We start from the raw sequence: 16,780 nt of genomic DNA, 5'->3' as shown, positions 1-16,780 counted from the left end.
TACTAGAATCCCATCACTCCACCACAGAGTCACCGCAGTAGACGTTAGATGAGCGCTGTCGCTCCGCGGCACTTGTTATTATACATATTAAATTCAATCACTTGAAGTTGGTGTAACGGTTGTGATGCCTTCCGTCAAAAACTCACCCGGGTTAAATAAGGCCAGATCAGAGGCAAACCATGCTGTCATGCCCTCATGTGGTCATTATTGTAACCACTGGGAATAAATCATTATTTAAATCATTGAAAGCGGCGCCTTTGCCGATAGTTTGAATAATAATGACATTAAAAGATAGGTATAATGTCAATTCCGTCAAGAAATCACGACTTACCACCGAAAAAGATCATAATTTTTTCAATATTTCAATGACGGACACCCCCAACAATGGTTTGATCTAGTTACTGGGTTAACCTGGTAGCGAACACGTGACTTCTGGATCACCGGCAAAACATCAGGGCGGGCAAGTGGAGGTGAGAATTTTTTCCGTCAAACTTTATCTCAAAATCACAACCGCTCAGGGACATCACGACCAGTAGGAATGTGTGATATTAACGGAGATAGTAGGCTACAACACACAGGACCAATGTATTTAAGCCAATCCCGCTATTTAATGCTTGAGATTGCCGATTTTTATCGAGTGTTTTAGCCGCTCATGCATTTGAAATTTACTGCAAACCATTGCGATACGTGTGGTGGTGTTGTATTGACTGTGTGTTCAATGTGTGTACATCACAACCGATATGTGGTTGAAGTTTGAAATGATTGGATTAACCCTTGTACAAAGTAGGTAGCCCGTTGCAGTGCATCTTTAGGCCTACAAGCCCCTGACTAGCTAGAATTCTTTTCATGAATTTGGCTGGTTCCGATCCAATGATGAAAATTGCACTGTTTTGTATGTACGGCTGTGATGTTTTGACTATGATTTGTCATGTCTGTCATCACAACCAATACAAGTTGGGCAGTTATTATTTTAAATTGCAAGGCCTTAGGCTTTGTTTATAATGTAGATCGAGTAGGGCCTCTATAGTGTGTTATTTGGCCAACACCAGTGTTGGAATATAAGCTGATCTTAAATTTTAAAATAAAAAATCACAGTTTAATTGTACGTTTGTAACAGTTGTGTTGACATGACAAGTTCAAACATCACGTTCGTTACTGCATGTATCATGTATGACTGGGAACCATGAAAAAACAATTGTAAACAGTCATAGGCCTAGCAAGTCACATCGGGATCACACTCCTGTTGGACCGAGGTTGTACTTTGTAAATTGAATTTGAATTGAATTTTAGTTTAATATGTTATGGTTGTGATGATTTGACAACGATACTTCATACTGAGCATCACAACCGTCACAAAATATTCCTGATGCCAGACTTTGTTTCACTGCAGGGTACATCATTTTACAAAACAATGTAAACAGTCAGAGGCCTAGCAAGTCGCATTGGGTACACTCCTGTTGGACCGAGGTGGCACTTTGTCATTCTTGTCATCTTTCAAACCTACCGTAATCTTTCATGTCCGTATTGTTCATGATCCGCAGTCAACTCTGAAATGATAATTTGGTAGCCCTCCCTCTTTTACCCAGACTTGGGACTGGGCTACCCTATATACAGTTCACACTCTGTGTTCAATTTGAGCTTTCCCCAGGCAATTTGAATTGTTTTTCATTTCAGAAGGTTCAATGAACAACTTGAATTTAATTAAAATTTTAAACCGATCAGAGTCTGACAAAAGGCTAAAGCCGTTGGTTGCAAGCTAAAAGACTGGTGCGAACTACATAGGATCTAGGTGGGTTACCACCAAAGAAAATTTAGCGCACAGAATTACATGCAAGGAAAGTTGTAGTGCAAGGAAACTAGCAATTAGGGATGAAAGCAAAAAGTACATCACAACCATTACACATTCTTCAGATTGCGTGTAGGTGTACCAGGTATTATTTGTGATGAACATGATGAAGGAATTTTGTTATACCACTATGCTCTTCAGGAACAACTCCCCTTCTCCACTGAACTTCTGTTTGTGGTTGTAGACATTCTTGTTTAAATTCTGATTGTCAATGCATCACAACCGTTACACTACATTGTTATTTTCTGCTAGTGTTGTCAATCGGTTGTAATTTCGTAATCGATTATCGGTTGGATCCAAGTAACCGATGATCGGTTACAATCGGTTACTCGGGGTGTTGAATGCCTGCGTGTGCGTAACGTCGTGTGCATGTACGTGTGTGCATGTATGTGATTGTTTAGCCCTGTTTACTTGTTTTGTTTTGCTACTTGTTTACTACTGTGTGTAGGATACATGTATTGTTAATAAAGGGATAACTGTAGTAGTAGCGATGATATCTCTTGATTCTATCACTTTTCAAGTTTTTTTTTCAGTTTTAATTTTTCCAATTTTTTTTTTTTTTTTTTTATGATTGATTATTGGATGTTTGATAACAAGCGTTTGGTTCGAGCCACTGTTCAGACGAATGGATCGAGTTATAATCGCATGATTCGTGAGCATCACTATTTTTTGCCACATGATATTGGGTGGTATACGTAATTATGACTAATAGCATACTGCATTTATGGAGATAACTAATCAACCCTAGATTTGGAGAAAATGGGTTGATATTCAATTCTGCGTATTCCGGCGGAAAGGTTATATGCGCCAAATGATACATCACAACGTTACAGTATAAGAGGGTTTATTTTTTTTTTTATTTCACGTTTTGGTGCAGGCGCACAGTTTCAAATTAAACTGGCTGGCATTACAGCATTGGTGATTAATAATGTGATACCGCAACTCGGATGATGGAATTTGATGCAACAGAATTTATATTGTACATCACAAACGTTACGGCACGACATTTCATTTGTTATGAATCGGGTTACAGCAGTTTTTTTAATAGGTTCTGATTATGAAGTATAATGTTCCTGCCCTATAGAAATTTTGTTTTATAAATTAGCAAAATAATGCATTTGAAAATTCATGGTCCATGGGCATACTTTTCTACATTTTACTGTGGACGTGGCCATAGTGGAAAACAACCAGTTACGTAATTGTTTTTAACAAACAAGTTATTGTTACCCTAATGATAATTAGACGTTGCCTCGGTGAACGAGTTCAGGCTTAGTGCTTGCTGGTGAACAATCAGTGTGAATGTTTGTGAAACATGAGTGCCGATTCGTGCCGGGTAAATTGGTAAAGTAGACTGCCTGTTAAAGGGCTCACATGCCGCATCCAACGCTAATTTCTCAGTACTAAAACTAGGCAAATACTTTCGTGTCATGGCGTAATTCACACCTACCTTATGACAAATAAACTCTAGTTCATCATTCACTGCGCGTTTGCTTAAACTAGAAAGATTAAGAGGTGAAGGAAAGATGGCATGTTGCGCGCAAAACGCTAAATGTTTGAAAGCAAACTTGGCATCACATGTTGACGACGGCAGGTGTGAGCAAGGAATTAGTTGTCCCGGGGTTGTATTTATGTAGTTCTTTTACGATTTAGATAGTTGTAGTATTCGTGACTGCCTGGGTTATGTAACATCAAGATATTAAGAAAGGTGATTTATAGGCTCAGCGTAATAAGCGTTTGGAAAATAACGGTATTGATTATGTAGGGCTTGACTTATGCGCTAACAGCTGCGAACATTGCAGCTGAGGCAGCGTTGCAAGGAAAACGACAGGGCCGTAGAAATCTTTTTCGCTTACACACCCGCCTGGACGGCTGCCTGGGAGAGGCATGCAAACGGTGTCAATCAACATCGGGATGAAGTTGAACACGGTGGAGTATATTTTCAAATAGCCTTGTTATAAGACAACGCGCATGAAATGCAAAGCACTAGAGTTTAGTTTTGTCATAGGTGTGTGATTTTGGATGCGCGCCGAAGTAGTTTTAGCTTAGGTCTAGTCTGTAGAAAATTAGTGCGTTTGGATGGCATTGTGAGGGCTTTAACTAGAGATGTCATCCGCCCCCGCCCCCCCCATAGCAATTAATAGTATGAATCATATAGATATGGCGATGATTACATTTTATATTAGAATGCACTAGGTCAGTCTACGTTTCCACCCCCTTCCACCGATCTTAGCTAATTTCACGTTTCGACGGTGTGGAGGGTGGGATTTTCCCTTTAAATCATACAAGATAAACATTTCTAAGACTCAGGGGTAGCACTCAGTATGGCCGCCCATTTGAACAAATACTGTGCAACTAATGGTGTTGTGAGTGGTGATATGATCAGGGAGGATTAGTAGATGTTATATACTCGCGTTGATGATGAATATCACAGTAATTTAATGAATTGTTTCGGTAATTGTTGGGTGAGGATATATATAATCATTGTACCATTATCTTGACGTAACACAATTATTAAGTTTTGGATTGGATATCGTTTTGTATCATAATGAATTTAAATCGACATAATATACCTGTACTTTGGCGCATAAATGTGCTAAAACTGAGCTGCGGCGCGTTTGGGATAAGATCAGTGTGGGAGGTTGTTGGATGAATATTTTGATCAACATACCACAACAATTTGGAAATATTTATACCTAATTTTGACAGATAATTCTAGTATTATTATCCCCTAACTCAGTATATGAGTTATGTTCAACATGTGTTGATATAACCGTATAAATCGACATATATCTGTACCGCTGCACAGGGTACTAAATTCAACTGGCCGAAATTTGTAAACATCGACATGAGCGAGTTTATTGTGAATATTTTTGATTAACTTTTCACAACAAATCGGAAATATTTATATCCAATTTTGGCAGATAATTATAGTACTATCATCGTACTACCCAGATATCTAAATTTTGTTCGATATCTATTTATATAATCATGTAAATCGACAAATATATATATACAGCTGTATAAAGTACTAGAACAGAGTCACCAAAATTCATAAATGCTGCTGGGAGCGGGGATGTTATGAATATTTTGATCAACATAACACAACACCTAGGACACATATACCGTGGAACTGCGCGTCTCATCCGCGCGCAGCGCATAGGATCAACAGCAAAGCTGTGCCACGCAATCTTGTATCATGTCTCTCTGGATTGATACCACAGTATTTAATTTGCCAGCAGGTTTTAGCAGTTACTGATTTTTAAAATAGTATAAATTTATAAGTGCATCATAATGAGGTTCCAAACTGACGTTGCGTCAACGGTTGGCTGGGACGCAAAAATTCTACATTTTTTAGGTTAATATTTTATAATGTAATCGACAGATTTGATAGCATATTAAAACAGGTATTCATAGCATATCCTCAGTTAAATATCAAATGTATAAAAATATCAAAATGTTCTTGTGTGTGAATAGGTGAAAATTCGATGTAAAACACAAGAGAATATATGAAAATTCCAGCACAGGCCGATAGTTCCATTGTTAACAACTTAACAAGGCAGCATTGAATGTGTTAATATTCAAAGTCCACGGGACCATATCGATGACGGAGAGTGACAAATTTGATAAAATAGATTATAAACTTTAACATATAAATTATAACACACACGTATATATATATATATGAAGATCATTACTTGGGCTTATAGGGTCTATGTCCGTCCCCCAGGGTACTGCCGGAACGTACCCTGGGTACGGTCCGGTATACCGGAACGTACCCTGGTCACTATTTGATATGGTTAGGGTTAGGATTAATGTTAGGGTTAGGGTTAGGATTATGGTTAGGATTAGGGTTCGGGTTCGGGTTAGGGAATAGGCGTAGGCGACTCCCTAGACTCGTTAGTGGAGTAGGCGAGGTACGGTCCGGCATATTAGATAGTACCAGGGTACGTTCCGGCAGTACCCCGGGGGACATAGACCCTCTCAGCATTACTTGGTGTATACAAATAACAGATTCGTAATTATTGGTACAGCTCTGAATTGACAATTGTATTCTTTTATTTATTCTAGGTGTCTGCAAAACTATTGGCATGTAAGCTGACTTAGAACAACCTGTAACAGTGCCATTCTCTGCAGTATTTTCTTATTTACAATTTGGTGCTGAGAAACTGTATATTCCAAATGCCGGCAGACAGCAGCGACATGTCTTCAAAAAGGTAGGTTTCTTACAGGGTTGTTGCTAAAATTCTTTACTCAGAGGATTAATTTCAATTGTATTATAAGATTCATAGCTCATGGTATTTTAATTTTAGAGTATATTCGGTATATTGGAGGGGTACGTTGCCATACATATTTTTTTAACATATTTCTCATCAATCCCTAGGAAATAGTATAAATTCACTAATGAAAATATGAAAGATTTAGAGATCACAATGTCTATCCTTGTGTGAATAAGGAAATTGAGTTTGTTGTACATCCCAAAGTTCAGCTAAAACACAGCCTACTGATATATCGGGCACATTTTTAGCTCACATTGACATCGTCAAGATGAGCTATTGCCATGGGGTGTCGTCCGTCGTATGTCTGTCCGTCTGTCAACATTTGGCTACGGTCAACGATAACCGTTTGACCCACATGTTTCAAATTGCATACAGTTGTTACTCTTAATCTTATGGGAGAGATGTGAACGCCCTATTTTGGAGCATGCCAGTTGACCTACATTCGAGCCACATCCACTTTTTGGCAAAAATAGAAATGGCCACAAGTCGGTTCAGGTTCAATGGGTTTTGCTCATTTCTGGTATGTGAATGAATGAGGACTGGCCCCAAAACATCACACAAGTTTTGATATTTAAAAAAAAATTATGCAAATTAGGTAGATTTTGGCAATTTCACTATGCATTTCAGTGTCTGCCTATGGTCAACGATAACTCAAGAACCGTTTGACCCGCATGTTTTAAATTGAATACAGTTGTTACTCCTATGGGAGAGATTTGAACTTTTGAGCCACGCCCACTTTTTGGCAAAAATGGAAATGACCATAAGTCAGTTCAGGTTCAACGGGTTTTCCTCATTTCAAGTATTTTTAAACTAATTAGGACTGGCCCCGATACATATCTCGGAGTTTTGATATTTTTCTAAAATTATGCAAATTAGGTAGATTTTAGCAATTTCACTATGCATTTCAGTGTCTGCCTACGATCAACGATAACTCAAGAATCGTTTGACCCACATGTTTCAAATTGTATACAGTTGTTACTCCTATGGGAGAGATTTGAACGTCTTAATTTGGAGCACGCCAGTCGACCTACTTTCAAGCCACGCCCAGTTTTTGGCAAAAATGAAAATGGCCATCTAGATTCATTCGATTTTGTTAAATTTACCTACCTACCTACCTACCTACTATTATCTACAAGTAATATTGTGTTTTAGATTCTTCGTTACAGTAATTTGACTAAAATAGTTTATTGCTTTTATTTGCACGATAATCGAAAACCAAAATGGCGATCATTTAGGCGTAGCGCCATCTTACGCCCAGATTTCAGACTTTCAGATCTGAAACATATATTTTTGCATCAGAACTAACCCTGAAACAAAACAGTGAAATTTCTATTAGTATAAAACGGGGAGTAAGGACATTTGATCAAATTTCGGTCCGTCATAAATGAAACACTTACCAAATTTGAAATATCATCTCACTCTTCTATCACACCCAAGGTGAGCTATAGTGTCATTGACACTTTCATTATTATTGAAATATGGCTTTATAGATTTTTACGAAACATTTTCAACATGTATGGTCCTCAATTTTTAAGGATATTTGAACCACGAGTGAATTCACATGTTGTGTATAGTGATTGATGGTGACAGTTGTAGTGCACTGTATTTTTCAGTGAGCTGCGTAAGCTGAGTGAGGAAAGTCTAGCCAGACAGCCTGATGAAGTATTTGACATCATTAGCAAATTAGGAAGAGGGTACTACTAATTTTTGTTTCATCTAACATAGTTTAAAATATTAATAACATCATTGTTCATGTTTAAATCCTTAAATTATTTACCTTGACAGTTTTAGCTGTCGTTCTGATAGCTATCTTCAGAACTTCTGAATTCGTCACCAGATGGCAGTAGGTGACAGTGATCTGAAAACTTTCAGATGTTGGTTGGTGGGGCCCCCGGAGCCGATGGTCTTGTCCTGGGCCTGAGAATGTTGTCGTACACATATGACAGTTTGTATAACCCCTCATCTCTGTTCATAGTGTGGGGGTGTTTGAGTATGTGGATAACCACATACAAAATATGGGCCCATACTACAGGCGTATGGGCCCCACCGACCAACATCTGATAGTTTTCTAATCACTGTCACCTACTGCCATCTGGTGACGAATTCAGAAGTTCTGAAGATAGCTGTCAGAACGACAGCTAAAACTGTCAAGGTAAATAATTTAAGGATTTAACTATGAACAGTGATGTTATTAATGTTTTAAAAGAAATCTGACTATGAACTTTCAAGACAGTTTAAAACAGATTTGTAAGAATTCATTTGTTAGAATTTAATTGATTATTAGATTCAATTTGTTTATGTCGTCTGTGCCGAATACTACCGATGTCTGGAAAGATGTGTTTGTGGAACATGATAGATCTGAATTGGATTTCGGTATAAAGATAACTTCTCTGTGGATTGATGTAAAAGGAATGATCATGTAATGATAACTATATAGCTATACGATTATTACTTAATACTTTATATATGCGTGTGTGTGTACATGCGAAGCGAGCACTGTAGCTAATTAATGTTTATTTCCTTTACTGCCCATGACTAGGTCATATGGCAGCGTGTACAAGGCCCTGCACAAGGAATCTGGTCAGGTCGTTGCCATTAAGCAGGTACCTGTTGACACTGACCTTCAGGAAATCATCAAGGAGATCTCTATAATGCAGCAGTGCGACAGCCCTTATGTAGTAAAGTACTATGGAAGCTACTTCAAGAACACAGACCTATGGGTAAGTGCACTGAAGCAGCACAGATGTACCGGTATCCATTTGGAGTAGACCTGGGTCTCTGGAGGAGGCATCCGCTATCTTATGTGAATTTAGCTGTTAGAAACTTCCCATTTTAAAATTTATTTTTGCACCTTATATCAATTTTTGATAATAAAGGTTTATATGAATAGTTACAATGAGGTGCAATCAGTGAAGCTTCTTAATTGCATCACTAGACTAAAATTGAAATCCCATATAAGGATGTCTGAACTACTGGAAAATTTTTAATAGTGCACTACTACGTTGCAAAATCTAGTAGTATATATGAATAATCCATAATAAAAGTAAGTGTTTCATCCTGGGAACGAGATCTAGGTAGGTGCAAGTTAACAGAAGTGTTGCGATGCTTTTTTTGCTTGTGTAATGTGATTATTTTTCATTGCTTTCAGATTGTGATGGAGTTTTGCGGTGCTGGGTCTGTTTCGGATATCATGAGGCTCAGGAAAAAAACTGTAAGTTTAATAGACGTACAATAGAAATAGATATTAACACCCTGTTGAAAAATTGTGCATTGTGGCATGCAATTGAGAGACTAGCTGAAATATATTTACAGAATTGTACTTTTGGGTGAGCATATGTGGCATTGCAATGGCTGGGGAAATGTATGGTTGAAAATGTTGAATATGGAATTGTTTTTTGATACTGTTGAGATCAGGGAATATTTAGTACTTAAGAAATTAATTGAGCATAATACCTTATATGGTCACTTAGGCTTCACTTACATTGAGCAATTTGTACTGATGTATTCTGATATTCATGTTACATTGTACATTGTAGTTGTCCGAAGAACAGATTGCAACTATACTGTCAGACACATTGAAGGGCCTAGAGTACTTGCATCTACGACGGAAAATACACAGGGACATCAAAGCTGGCAATATCTTGCTAAATAATGAAGGACATGCCAAGCTAGCAGACTTTGGCGTAGCTGGACAGCTAACCGTAAGCACCAAATTCTTTTGTTAATATTGTTTCGTTAGAATTGTTTCGTTTTTGTTAGAAGGGAACGAAAACTTCCCGTCACTTCACTCGCTTATTTTATGTTTAGTGCACACGTCTAATCTGCGACATCTATATATTCATTCAGGACACAATGGCTAAAAGGAATACAGTGATAGGCACACCATTCTGGATGGCTCCCGAGGTTATACAGGAAATAGGTTATGACTGTGTGGCTGACATTTGGTCTCTAGGTATCACAGCTCTTGAGATGGCAGAAGGCAAGCCACCATACGGTGATATACATCCGATGAGAGTAGGTTGGACTATGTACATCACCCTTTACTTTCTGTGAAATGTATGTTCATTAGATGCTTCATTTAAAATACTCATTACTGGTAAATGGCTGATGTGTTCAGTAGATAATAAATAATTTAGTATTTTACCATATATTGATTTATTTATGCAAGAGTGAAAACAATCAGTGTGTGCACATGCACATGAAGTTTAGGAAGTAGGAACACCCGACATGCAAACATCTGGAATTATGATGCTTCAATATTTATTTAAACCTTAATAAACATGCTAAACTACAAATTGTGAGCTAGTCATACGTACCAAGCCATGGTTCCATGATTTGAATTTGGGTTTCAATACGAGTCGGTTGCAATCGGATTTCAATTGTGTTACCAATTAAGGTTGTAACTCGGGGATCCGTACCTGTAATGCCATTGTTGAATAAAATTTTAACCATATTGCAGGCAATATTCATGATTCCAACGAAACCACCTCCATCATTCAGGAACCCCGACAAGTGGTCACCAGAATTCATTGATTTTGTATCGAGGTGTTTAGTAAAGAACCCAGAAGACAGAGCTACGGCCACAGAACTCCTACAGGTATGCGTAGTGCTCTAAATAGTCTGGTGAATCTAAGATGAGAAGGGGTGGATCATTGTCATTGTCTCATTGTGTTCAAAATATCCCATGTGGTGAACTAGGTTCAAAAACTGGGATGTTAAAAAACTTACAAAACGTATGTATATATCAGCACAATATAATCATACCTTAAAGCTGCACTATGTGCATCCAAACGCTAATTTCTCCAGTACTAGACTAGCAAATACTTTGTGTCATGCATAATCACACTACCTTATGGCAAAATAAACTCTAGTTCCTCCCATTTCACTGTGCGTTTGCTTAAAACCCACAAGAAAGAGGTGCGAAATCTGGTAATCTGGCGCCAACGCTAAATTGTTTGCCGAACAATTTCGCCAAGAATCGGTTAGGCGACGTCACATGTTTTTATCTTTGCTACACCCGTACCGCTGTACCGCAGCACCGCTGTACCGCAGCACCGCTGTACCGCAGCACTGCTGCACGTTTGCTTGGGAGAGCAACGCGAAAGTGTCAACAACATCGGAGAATTTGAACAACATTGGAGGTATTTTCAAATGCATCTATGGGAGGAACTAGAGTTTATTTTGTCATAAGGTAGTATGATTATGCATGACACCAAGTATTTGCTAGTCTAGTACTGGAGAAATTAGCGTGTAGATGCGCATATAGTGCGACTTTAATGTATCCTATATAGCCACATTGGCACATGATAATGGCAGTGATTGCAGGATTCTGATTTACAAGTTAGTAATGTTAATCCTGGGTTTTCAGCACGAGTTTATCCGAAATGCGAAGCAGGTGGCGCTGCTGCAGGAGATTCTTCAGGAAGCCAGGCAGATACAGGAGAGTGAGGCACTAGCCAACCAAAATCCAAACGACGACTCGGTCAGTACCGTTGCATTGGTGTTACGCTGTTCTCGCTCACATAGGAAGTTGCCATTTTTAGTTCTGTGCTCCGCGTCTCACGTATACTCGTAAGTTGAACCTGCTAGGGGTGTTTTTTTAATTTGTAATTTCTCTGATCACTGTAGGACGATGATGGCGAACAGGATGATGATAGTGGCACGATGGTGAAAGTTGCGACACCCACAGGTTCAGGAAATGCTACAGCAGGATCCGATGATACTGATGCACATAATGACCTGTCATCTGACGATGCAGGAACGATGGTATCTCACAGGTAAATTTGATGCAGCAATGACAGTATCACAGAGGTGAATGAGATTCATGAGTGGTGGTATGTCACGGGTAATTAGGATGTAGGGAACGCAGTATCTCACAGGTAAATAAGATGCAGGAATCATGGTATATTATATATAAATGGGATGCGAGAACTGGTATCTCACAATTAAACATGAGGAATATAAATTGAACTCTGCTAAAACATTTCATTCGTAGTCATATTAAATGGTTTTGAATGTTATAAAATTACTATTTAGGAGTATAAAATTAACATTGTTGTTCAGATATTGAGATGTTAGGAAAATTGGTTTAAGAAAGGCCTGCATAGTTGCCTTAATAATGGCATCATTGCGAACTCTGACTTTCCACATCTGACATTATTTTGGATTTAACAAAGTTGGTGTGGAGTAATTTGGTGTATTGTGTATTCCTACCCAATACCTTGCCATTTTACAGTACTTCGAGTACAGCTGGCACGTTTATAGTTGCAACTAGCGACTCTGAGTCAGGTTCCATGCTCGAGTCTGACCTTGGAACGATGGTGATCAACAGTGATGATGACGATGACAACGAAGGAGGAACAATGAAACATGGTTTGTACCACTGTCGCCAACAGTAAACACCAATTTTTCGTCAAGATGAGCTATTGTCATGGGTCGTCGTCCGTCGTACGTCCGTCCGTCCGTCCGTCCGTCCGTCCTTCCGTCAACATTTGGCTACGGTCAACGATAACTCAGGAACGGTTTGACCCACATGTTTGAAATTGGGTATAGTTGTTACTGCTATGCTTCCCATATTGAACGTCCTATTTGGAGCACGCCAGTCGACGTACTTTCGAGCCACGGCAATTTTTTGGCAAAAATGTGGAATTGCCATTAGTCAGTTCAGATTCAACGGATTTGCTCATTTTTGGTATGTGAATGAATAAGGGTCAGGGTTTTGATATTTAAATTTTTTTATGCAAATTAGGTAGGTTTTGCAATTATATAGCATATTATGTTATAGACACGCAGATAACAGTCTGTGGTGTCACACTCGTCGGTGTCGTTTTACAAGATTTCATTGACAATATCTTTAATGCAAAATTGGTATTTCCTCTCCACCCTGACGATAAAACGTTTATATTAGAGTAAAGTTTTACAAAACATGTCGGAACGCAGCATAACTTATTTATTTCGAACGTCATTGCTAAGAAACATCAAAGCGGGTATAGCGCCATCTACTGCCTCACAAAATTGTGATTCATTTTGGTTTATAAATTATTATTGCGATATACAGATGGCAACCGTGTGCTACCGCCTAGAAAAACTCATACTAAGTAAACACTCTCATGCAACCAATTAACCTTTGACAAAAGTTGTGTTATGGGCAGGGAAACACCATTATCACGTGGTATATAGCAGCTGCATAGAATAAGCGTATTCTCTCAATCTTACACGTTACACATCGGGAGCTCCGCTTTTAGGCAGTGCCTAAATCTGAATATATAAAAAACGTTAAATGGCGATCATTTAGCTGTTACGCCATCACTCGCCCACATCTCAGACTTTACATCTCAAACATTTATTTTCACATAAAAAATTACACATATAATTATCAAGAGTATATAATGGGAGTTCTCCCATATATACTCTTCATTTCTATAATGTACGTTGATGGTTGCTCAATTAAAACTCGCTTCTTCTCACTCACTCATTTGTCTCCTTTTTTGTGGTGAGCTACATTGTCATTGACACTTTCATTCTATCCGCGCACGGGCCCATGGCTCACGTTGAGTATAATTGTACACTGCGTTGTTGCTGAATTGAGTTGGAACTCGCTTTCAGATGCGAATGGCGACAGCCAGTTAAAGGAAAAGTACCGACCGTCATTTCTTGATCACTTTGAGAAGAAAGAGGTCACCGATCAAAAGCCACAGGCGGGTGAAGTGCCGGCAGCTCTGCGGAAGGCGTCAGCACCTGTGCAGCAGCAGGAGCAATTTGGCTTTCATAGGTCCTTCACAGACGGAGACTTTGAATTTGTAAGTGTCAAGTGATGTTTTGCCGTGTTTCACTGCATTTCATACTCACCTGCTGTCATACTTATGTGAACATATATTTACATCACACGTGCCATATAAGTCAGTAAATTGTCTGAATTATGATACCACAGCCAACACTACGCAATGATGTTAAATCGCCAGTTGTGCTCGCTCCGTGAACTTTCGTTAATACAGCCGGTAAACCTTACAGCAATCCTTGCCGAGATCCGTGTCGAGTCTTCTTAAATTCCACGAGTCGGGGTCGTCCTTTGCATGGGGGCATACGTGGGTAAAAATAATATACGGATAATTAATTTATCAATATATAAATAGTTAATATATAGTAGATAAATAGTTTATATATAGGAGGATCATGTAATAGCTGTGATATGACACGGGTTCGTCGACGCTCATCTTCCGCGCGTTTCAGCTGAAGTGTCTCACGTACGAGGAGCTGCAGGCGCGCATGGCCGCGCTCGATCCGGAGATGGAGCGCGAGCTCGAGGAGCTGCGTCGCCGCTACCAGGCGAAGCGGCAGCCAATCCTTGACGCGATCGACGCCAAGAAGAAACGGCAGCAGAACTTCTAGTCGGAACGACGGATGTCTGACTCGGCCGCAGCGTTGGCTCCAAGAGCTCCCGCGACGACACGCCAAACTGCCAGCGCAGCCTGCGAGAGGGTCGGCCCGAGGGTGCGGCTGTTGTAGGTTACGCCTCGAGGTGGATACGAGACCATGATAGAGAGAGGGAGTAACTAGTAATGGCTGACTGTCGATGCTGGTCGGATACTAGGAGAATGGTATTAATAAGGGTTAGCTCGCGGTGCAGACGCTAGTTTACAATAGAGACACAGACTAGAACCGGTTAGCGCTTGAACCAGGTGTACCGGCGTTCAGAGGCATGAATCTGGGCCGTTGTTCACGAAGTCTTTTGGCACTAGCGACAAGTTGGGATGGACATGAGATTTGTGATCCTCATGGTGTTACGTGTGTGACGAATTGCAGCTGGCTGTGAGAGACTGTGAGTCCTGTGTAAAGTTACAGCGAGGTCATCATATTTTAGGTGGGATCTGGTGTCGATCACCAATCGTAGGCCCTGTGCTAGGGATGGAGAGATAAGGTGCTCGATTTTCACTGTGCAATGCACGAGCACTAATTTGGTCCCAGCAACTCGATGCTGTTAGGTGAAGATTGAAAAAGGGGTGGTATTAGATTATTGTTGAATGGATCTGAATTACTGCTGGCCTTTGTCTTCATGATATTATCTCTTGTACAGAGCCATCTAGTGGCAGAGTTTCTTGTTCAAATAAACTATCGAAGACAAAGATTTTCATAATTAGAGGCAACTACCAAATGATTTGTGTGCTTATGTGTGATGTAGCCACCAAGTCCTTGGCGGTAGCAAGGTTTTTGCTATACGTTATATTTATATTCTGGATAAACCCTGTTGGTAATCACTGTTTTTATAGAAAAGATATGAAAGGTGACTTTTGCTTGCATTTGATTTTTATGTAATACCTCCAATTTTAGTTTATACTGCTTTGACCCACACCTAGCTAAAGTGATGTAGTGAGAAATGCAGATAAGTGAACCATTTGAACAGTGGCGTAGCCAGGATTTTTTAACTGGGGTGGGGCCAAAAACAGTGAACTGTGCAAAATAGTGGATGACTTAATATTTCAATGGTTCCTCCACCTCCCTCTCCACACCCTATGCTCCCCACCTCTCAGCTCTGCAATCTTTGTTTTGGGCACCATGCAAAAAGGCGACATTTTTGTTCGTTGTTCTCTGTTCCCAAGATATGTAACTGTTCAGTCACAGATCTAGGATTCCAAGGAAGGGGGGTAAAAAACAGGCGGGGGTTATGGGGGTCCTCCCCCAGAAAATTTTGAAAATGTAGATCGCAGATGGTATTTGAGGCACTTTTGAGTACATGTACAGCCTTCATTCTGACTACGACAGTTCTTATTTTTTTTTAACTTACGGATCAACAGGGGGGACATGGCCCCCTTTGCTTCCCCCTAACTACGCCACTGCATTTGAATGAAATTGTGTGTGTGTGTGTGTGTGTGTGTGTGCGTGCGTGCGTGCGTGAATGTGTGTCTAACGCCCAAGTATTGGTCTAATTTAACAACTTTTACGTTAAATGGAAAATAAGATGCTGTCACGAACAGTGAAACGCCTTTGAACAGTTAGCAAGGCTCATTTTCACTGGGCAGGCAAACATGGCAAATGGGAGGTAAGGAAGGAGATATGGGGTGGAGTTGGTTCTGGAGAGGGAGAACAGGCATTTCTCGCCACGACTTGTCATTAGTCACTGAAGCAAAAAACTGCCAGTGCTAATTACTGCTAAAACATTGTAGTTTAAAATAACACCCAGTGCAATTTCAAACATGATGGATGGCTAGAAGTTATCCCATGGTAGCATATTTGTAGTTGTATTTGAATACTACTTTTTCATATGACAAATAGATCTTGTATGTAAATGAGATATCAGTTTCTATAGATATGATATGTTACCTATGTGAAGTGGGAAAAATGTAGATCTGCAATATAATTGATGCCATTGCTGTACTTGTACTAGTTCTGTGTCACAGAAAGACAGCTTTGTGGCTACTTCTCAAAAAACATTGTTGTCACGAATGCACCAACTTATACAATTGTATCCGTCCTTGCGCAAAGTTAGTTAATCTCAACTACATTTGTCTAATTTCACCAATACTTTATTTTAATTCTTAGACCCTGTGAGTGACCTTTATAGGACGTCAATGAGTAAAACGCTTCTTTCTTCGGCAGTTTTTAGAGCAAACTTTCATCGAGGTGGTATACCACTTAATCAACTGCTGTCTTGTCTGTGATA

At 39.6% G+C, this 16,780-nt stretch overlaps 1 protein-coding gene across 1 annotated transcript in view; it reads left to right on the top strand.

Moving 5' to 3' along the window:
* The window catches only part of LOC106812006 (serine/threonine-protein kinase 3-like), a 17,857-nt gene extending 2,207 nt beyond the window's left edge, over positions 1-15,650 (top strand). The window contains exons 2-13 of the mRNA XM_014815755.1: positions 5,915-6,060; positions 7,737-7,817; positions 8,663-8,843; positions 9,272-9,334; positions 9,660-9,824; positions 9,970-10,137; positions 10,583-10,720; positions 11,492-11,605; positions 11,752-11,900; positions 12,359-12,495; positions 13,729-13,922; positions 14,353-15,650. Of these exons, the coding sequence (XP_014671241.1) occupies positions 6,026-6,060; positions 7,737-7,817; positions 8,663-8,843; positions 9,272-9,334; positions 9,660-9,824; positions 9,970-10,137; positions 10,583-10,720; positions 11,492-11,605; positions 11,752-11,900; positions 12,359-12,495; positions 13,729-13,922; positions 14,353-14,511 (1,584 nt within the window). The 5' untranslated portion in view covers positions 5,915-6,025 and the 3' untranslated portion in view covers positions 14,512-15,650. The remainder of the gene's footprint in view (positions 1-5,914; positions 6,061-7,736; positions 7,818-8,662; positions 8,844-9,271; positions 9,335-9,659; positions 9,825-9,969; positions 10,138-10,582; positions 10,721-11,491; positions 11,606-11,751; positions 11,901-12,358; positions 12,496-13,728; positions 13,923-14,352) is intronic.
* Positions 15,651-16,780: the final 1,130 nt, after the last annotated feature.

The sequence above is a fragment of the Priapulus caudatus genome, unplaced genomic scaffold, assembly GCF_000485595.1.
Source record: "Priapulus caudatus unplaced genomic scaffold, Priapulus_caudatus-5.0.1 Scaffold599, whole genome shotgun sequence".
In the NCBI taxonomy this organism is placed as follows: Eukaryota; Metazoa; Priapulida; class Priapulimorpha; order Priapulimorphida; family Priapulidae; genus Priapulus; species Priapulus caudatus.
This window is presented reverse-complemented; position numbering and strand designations above follow the sequence as displayed.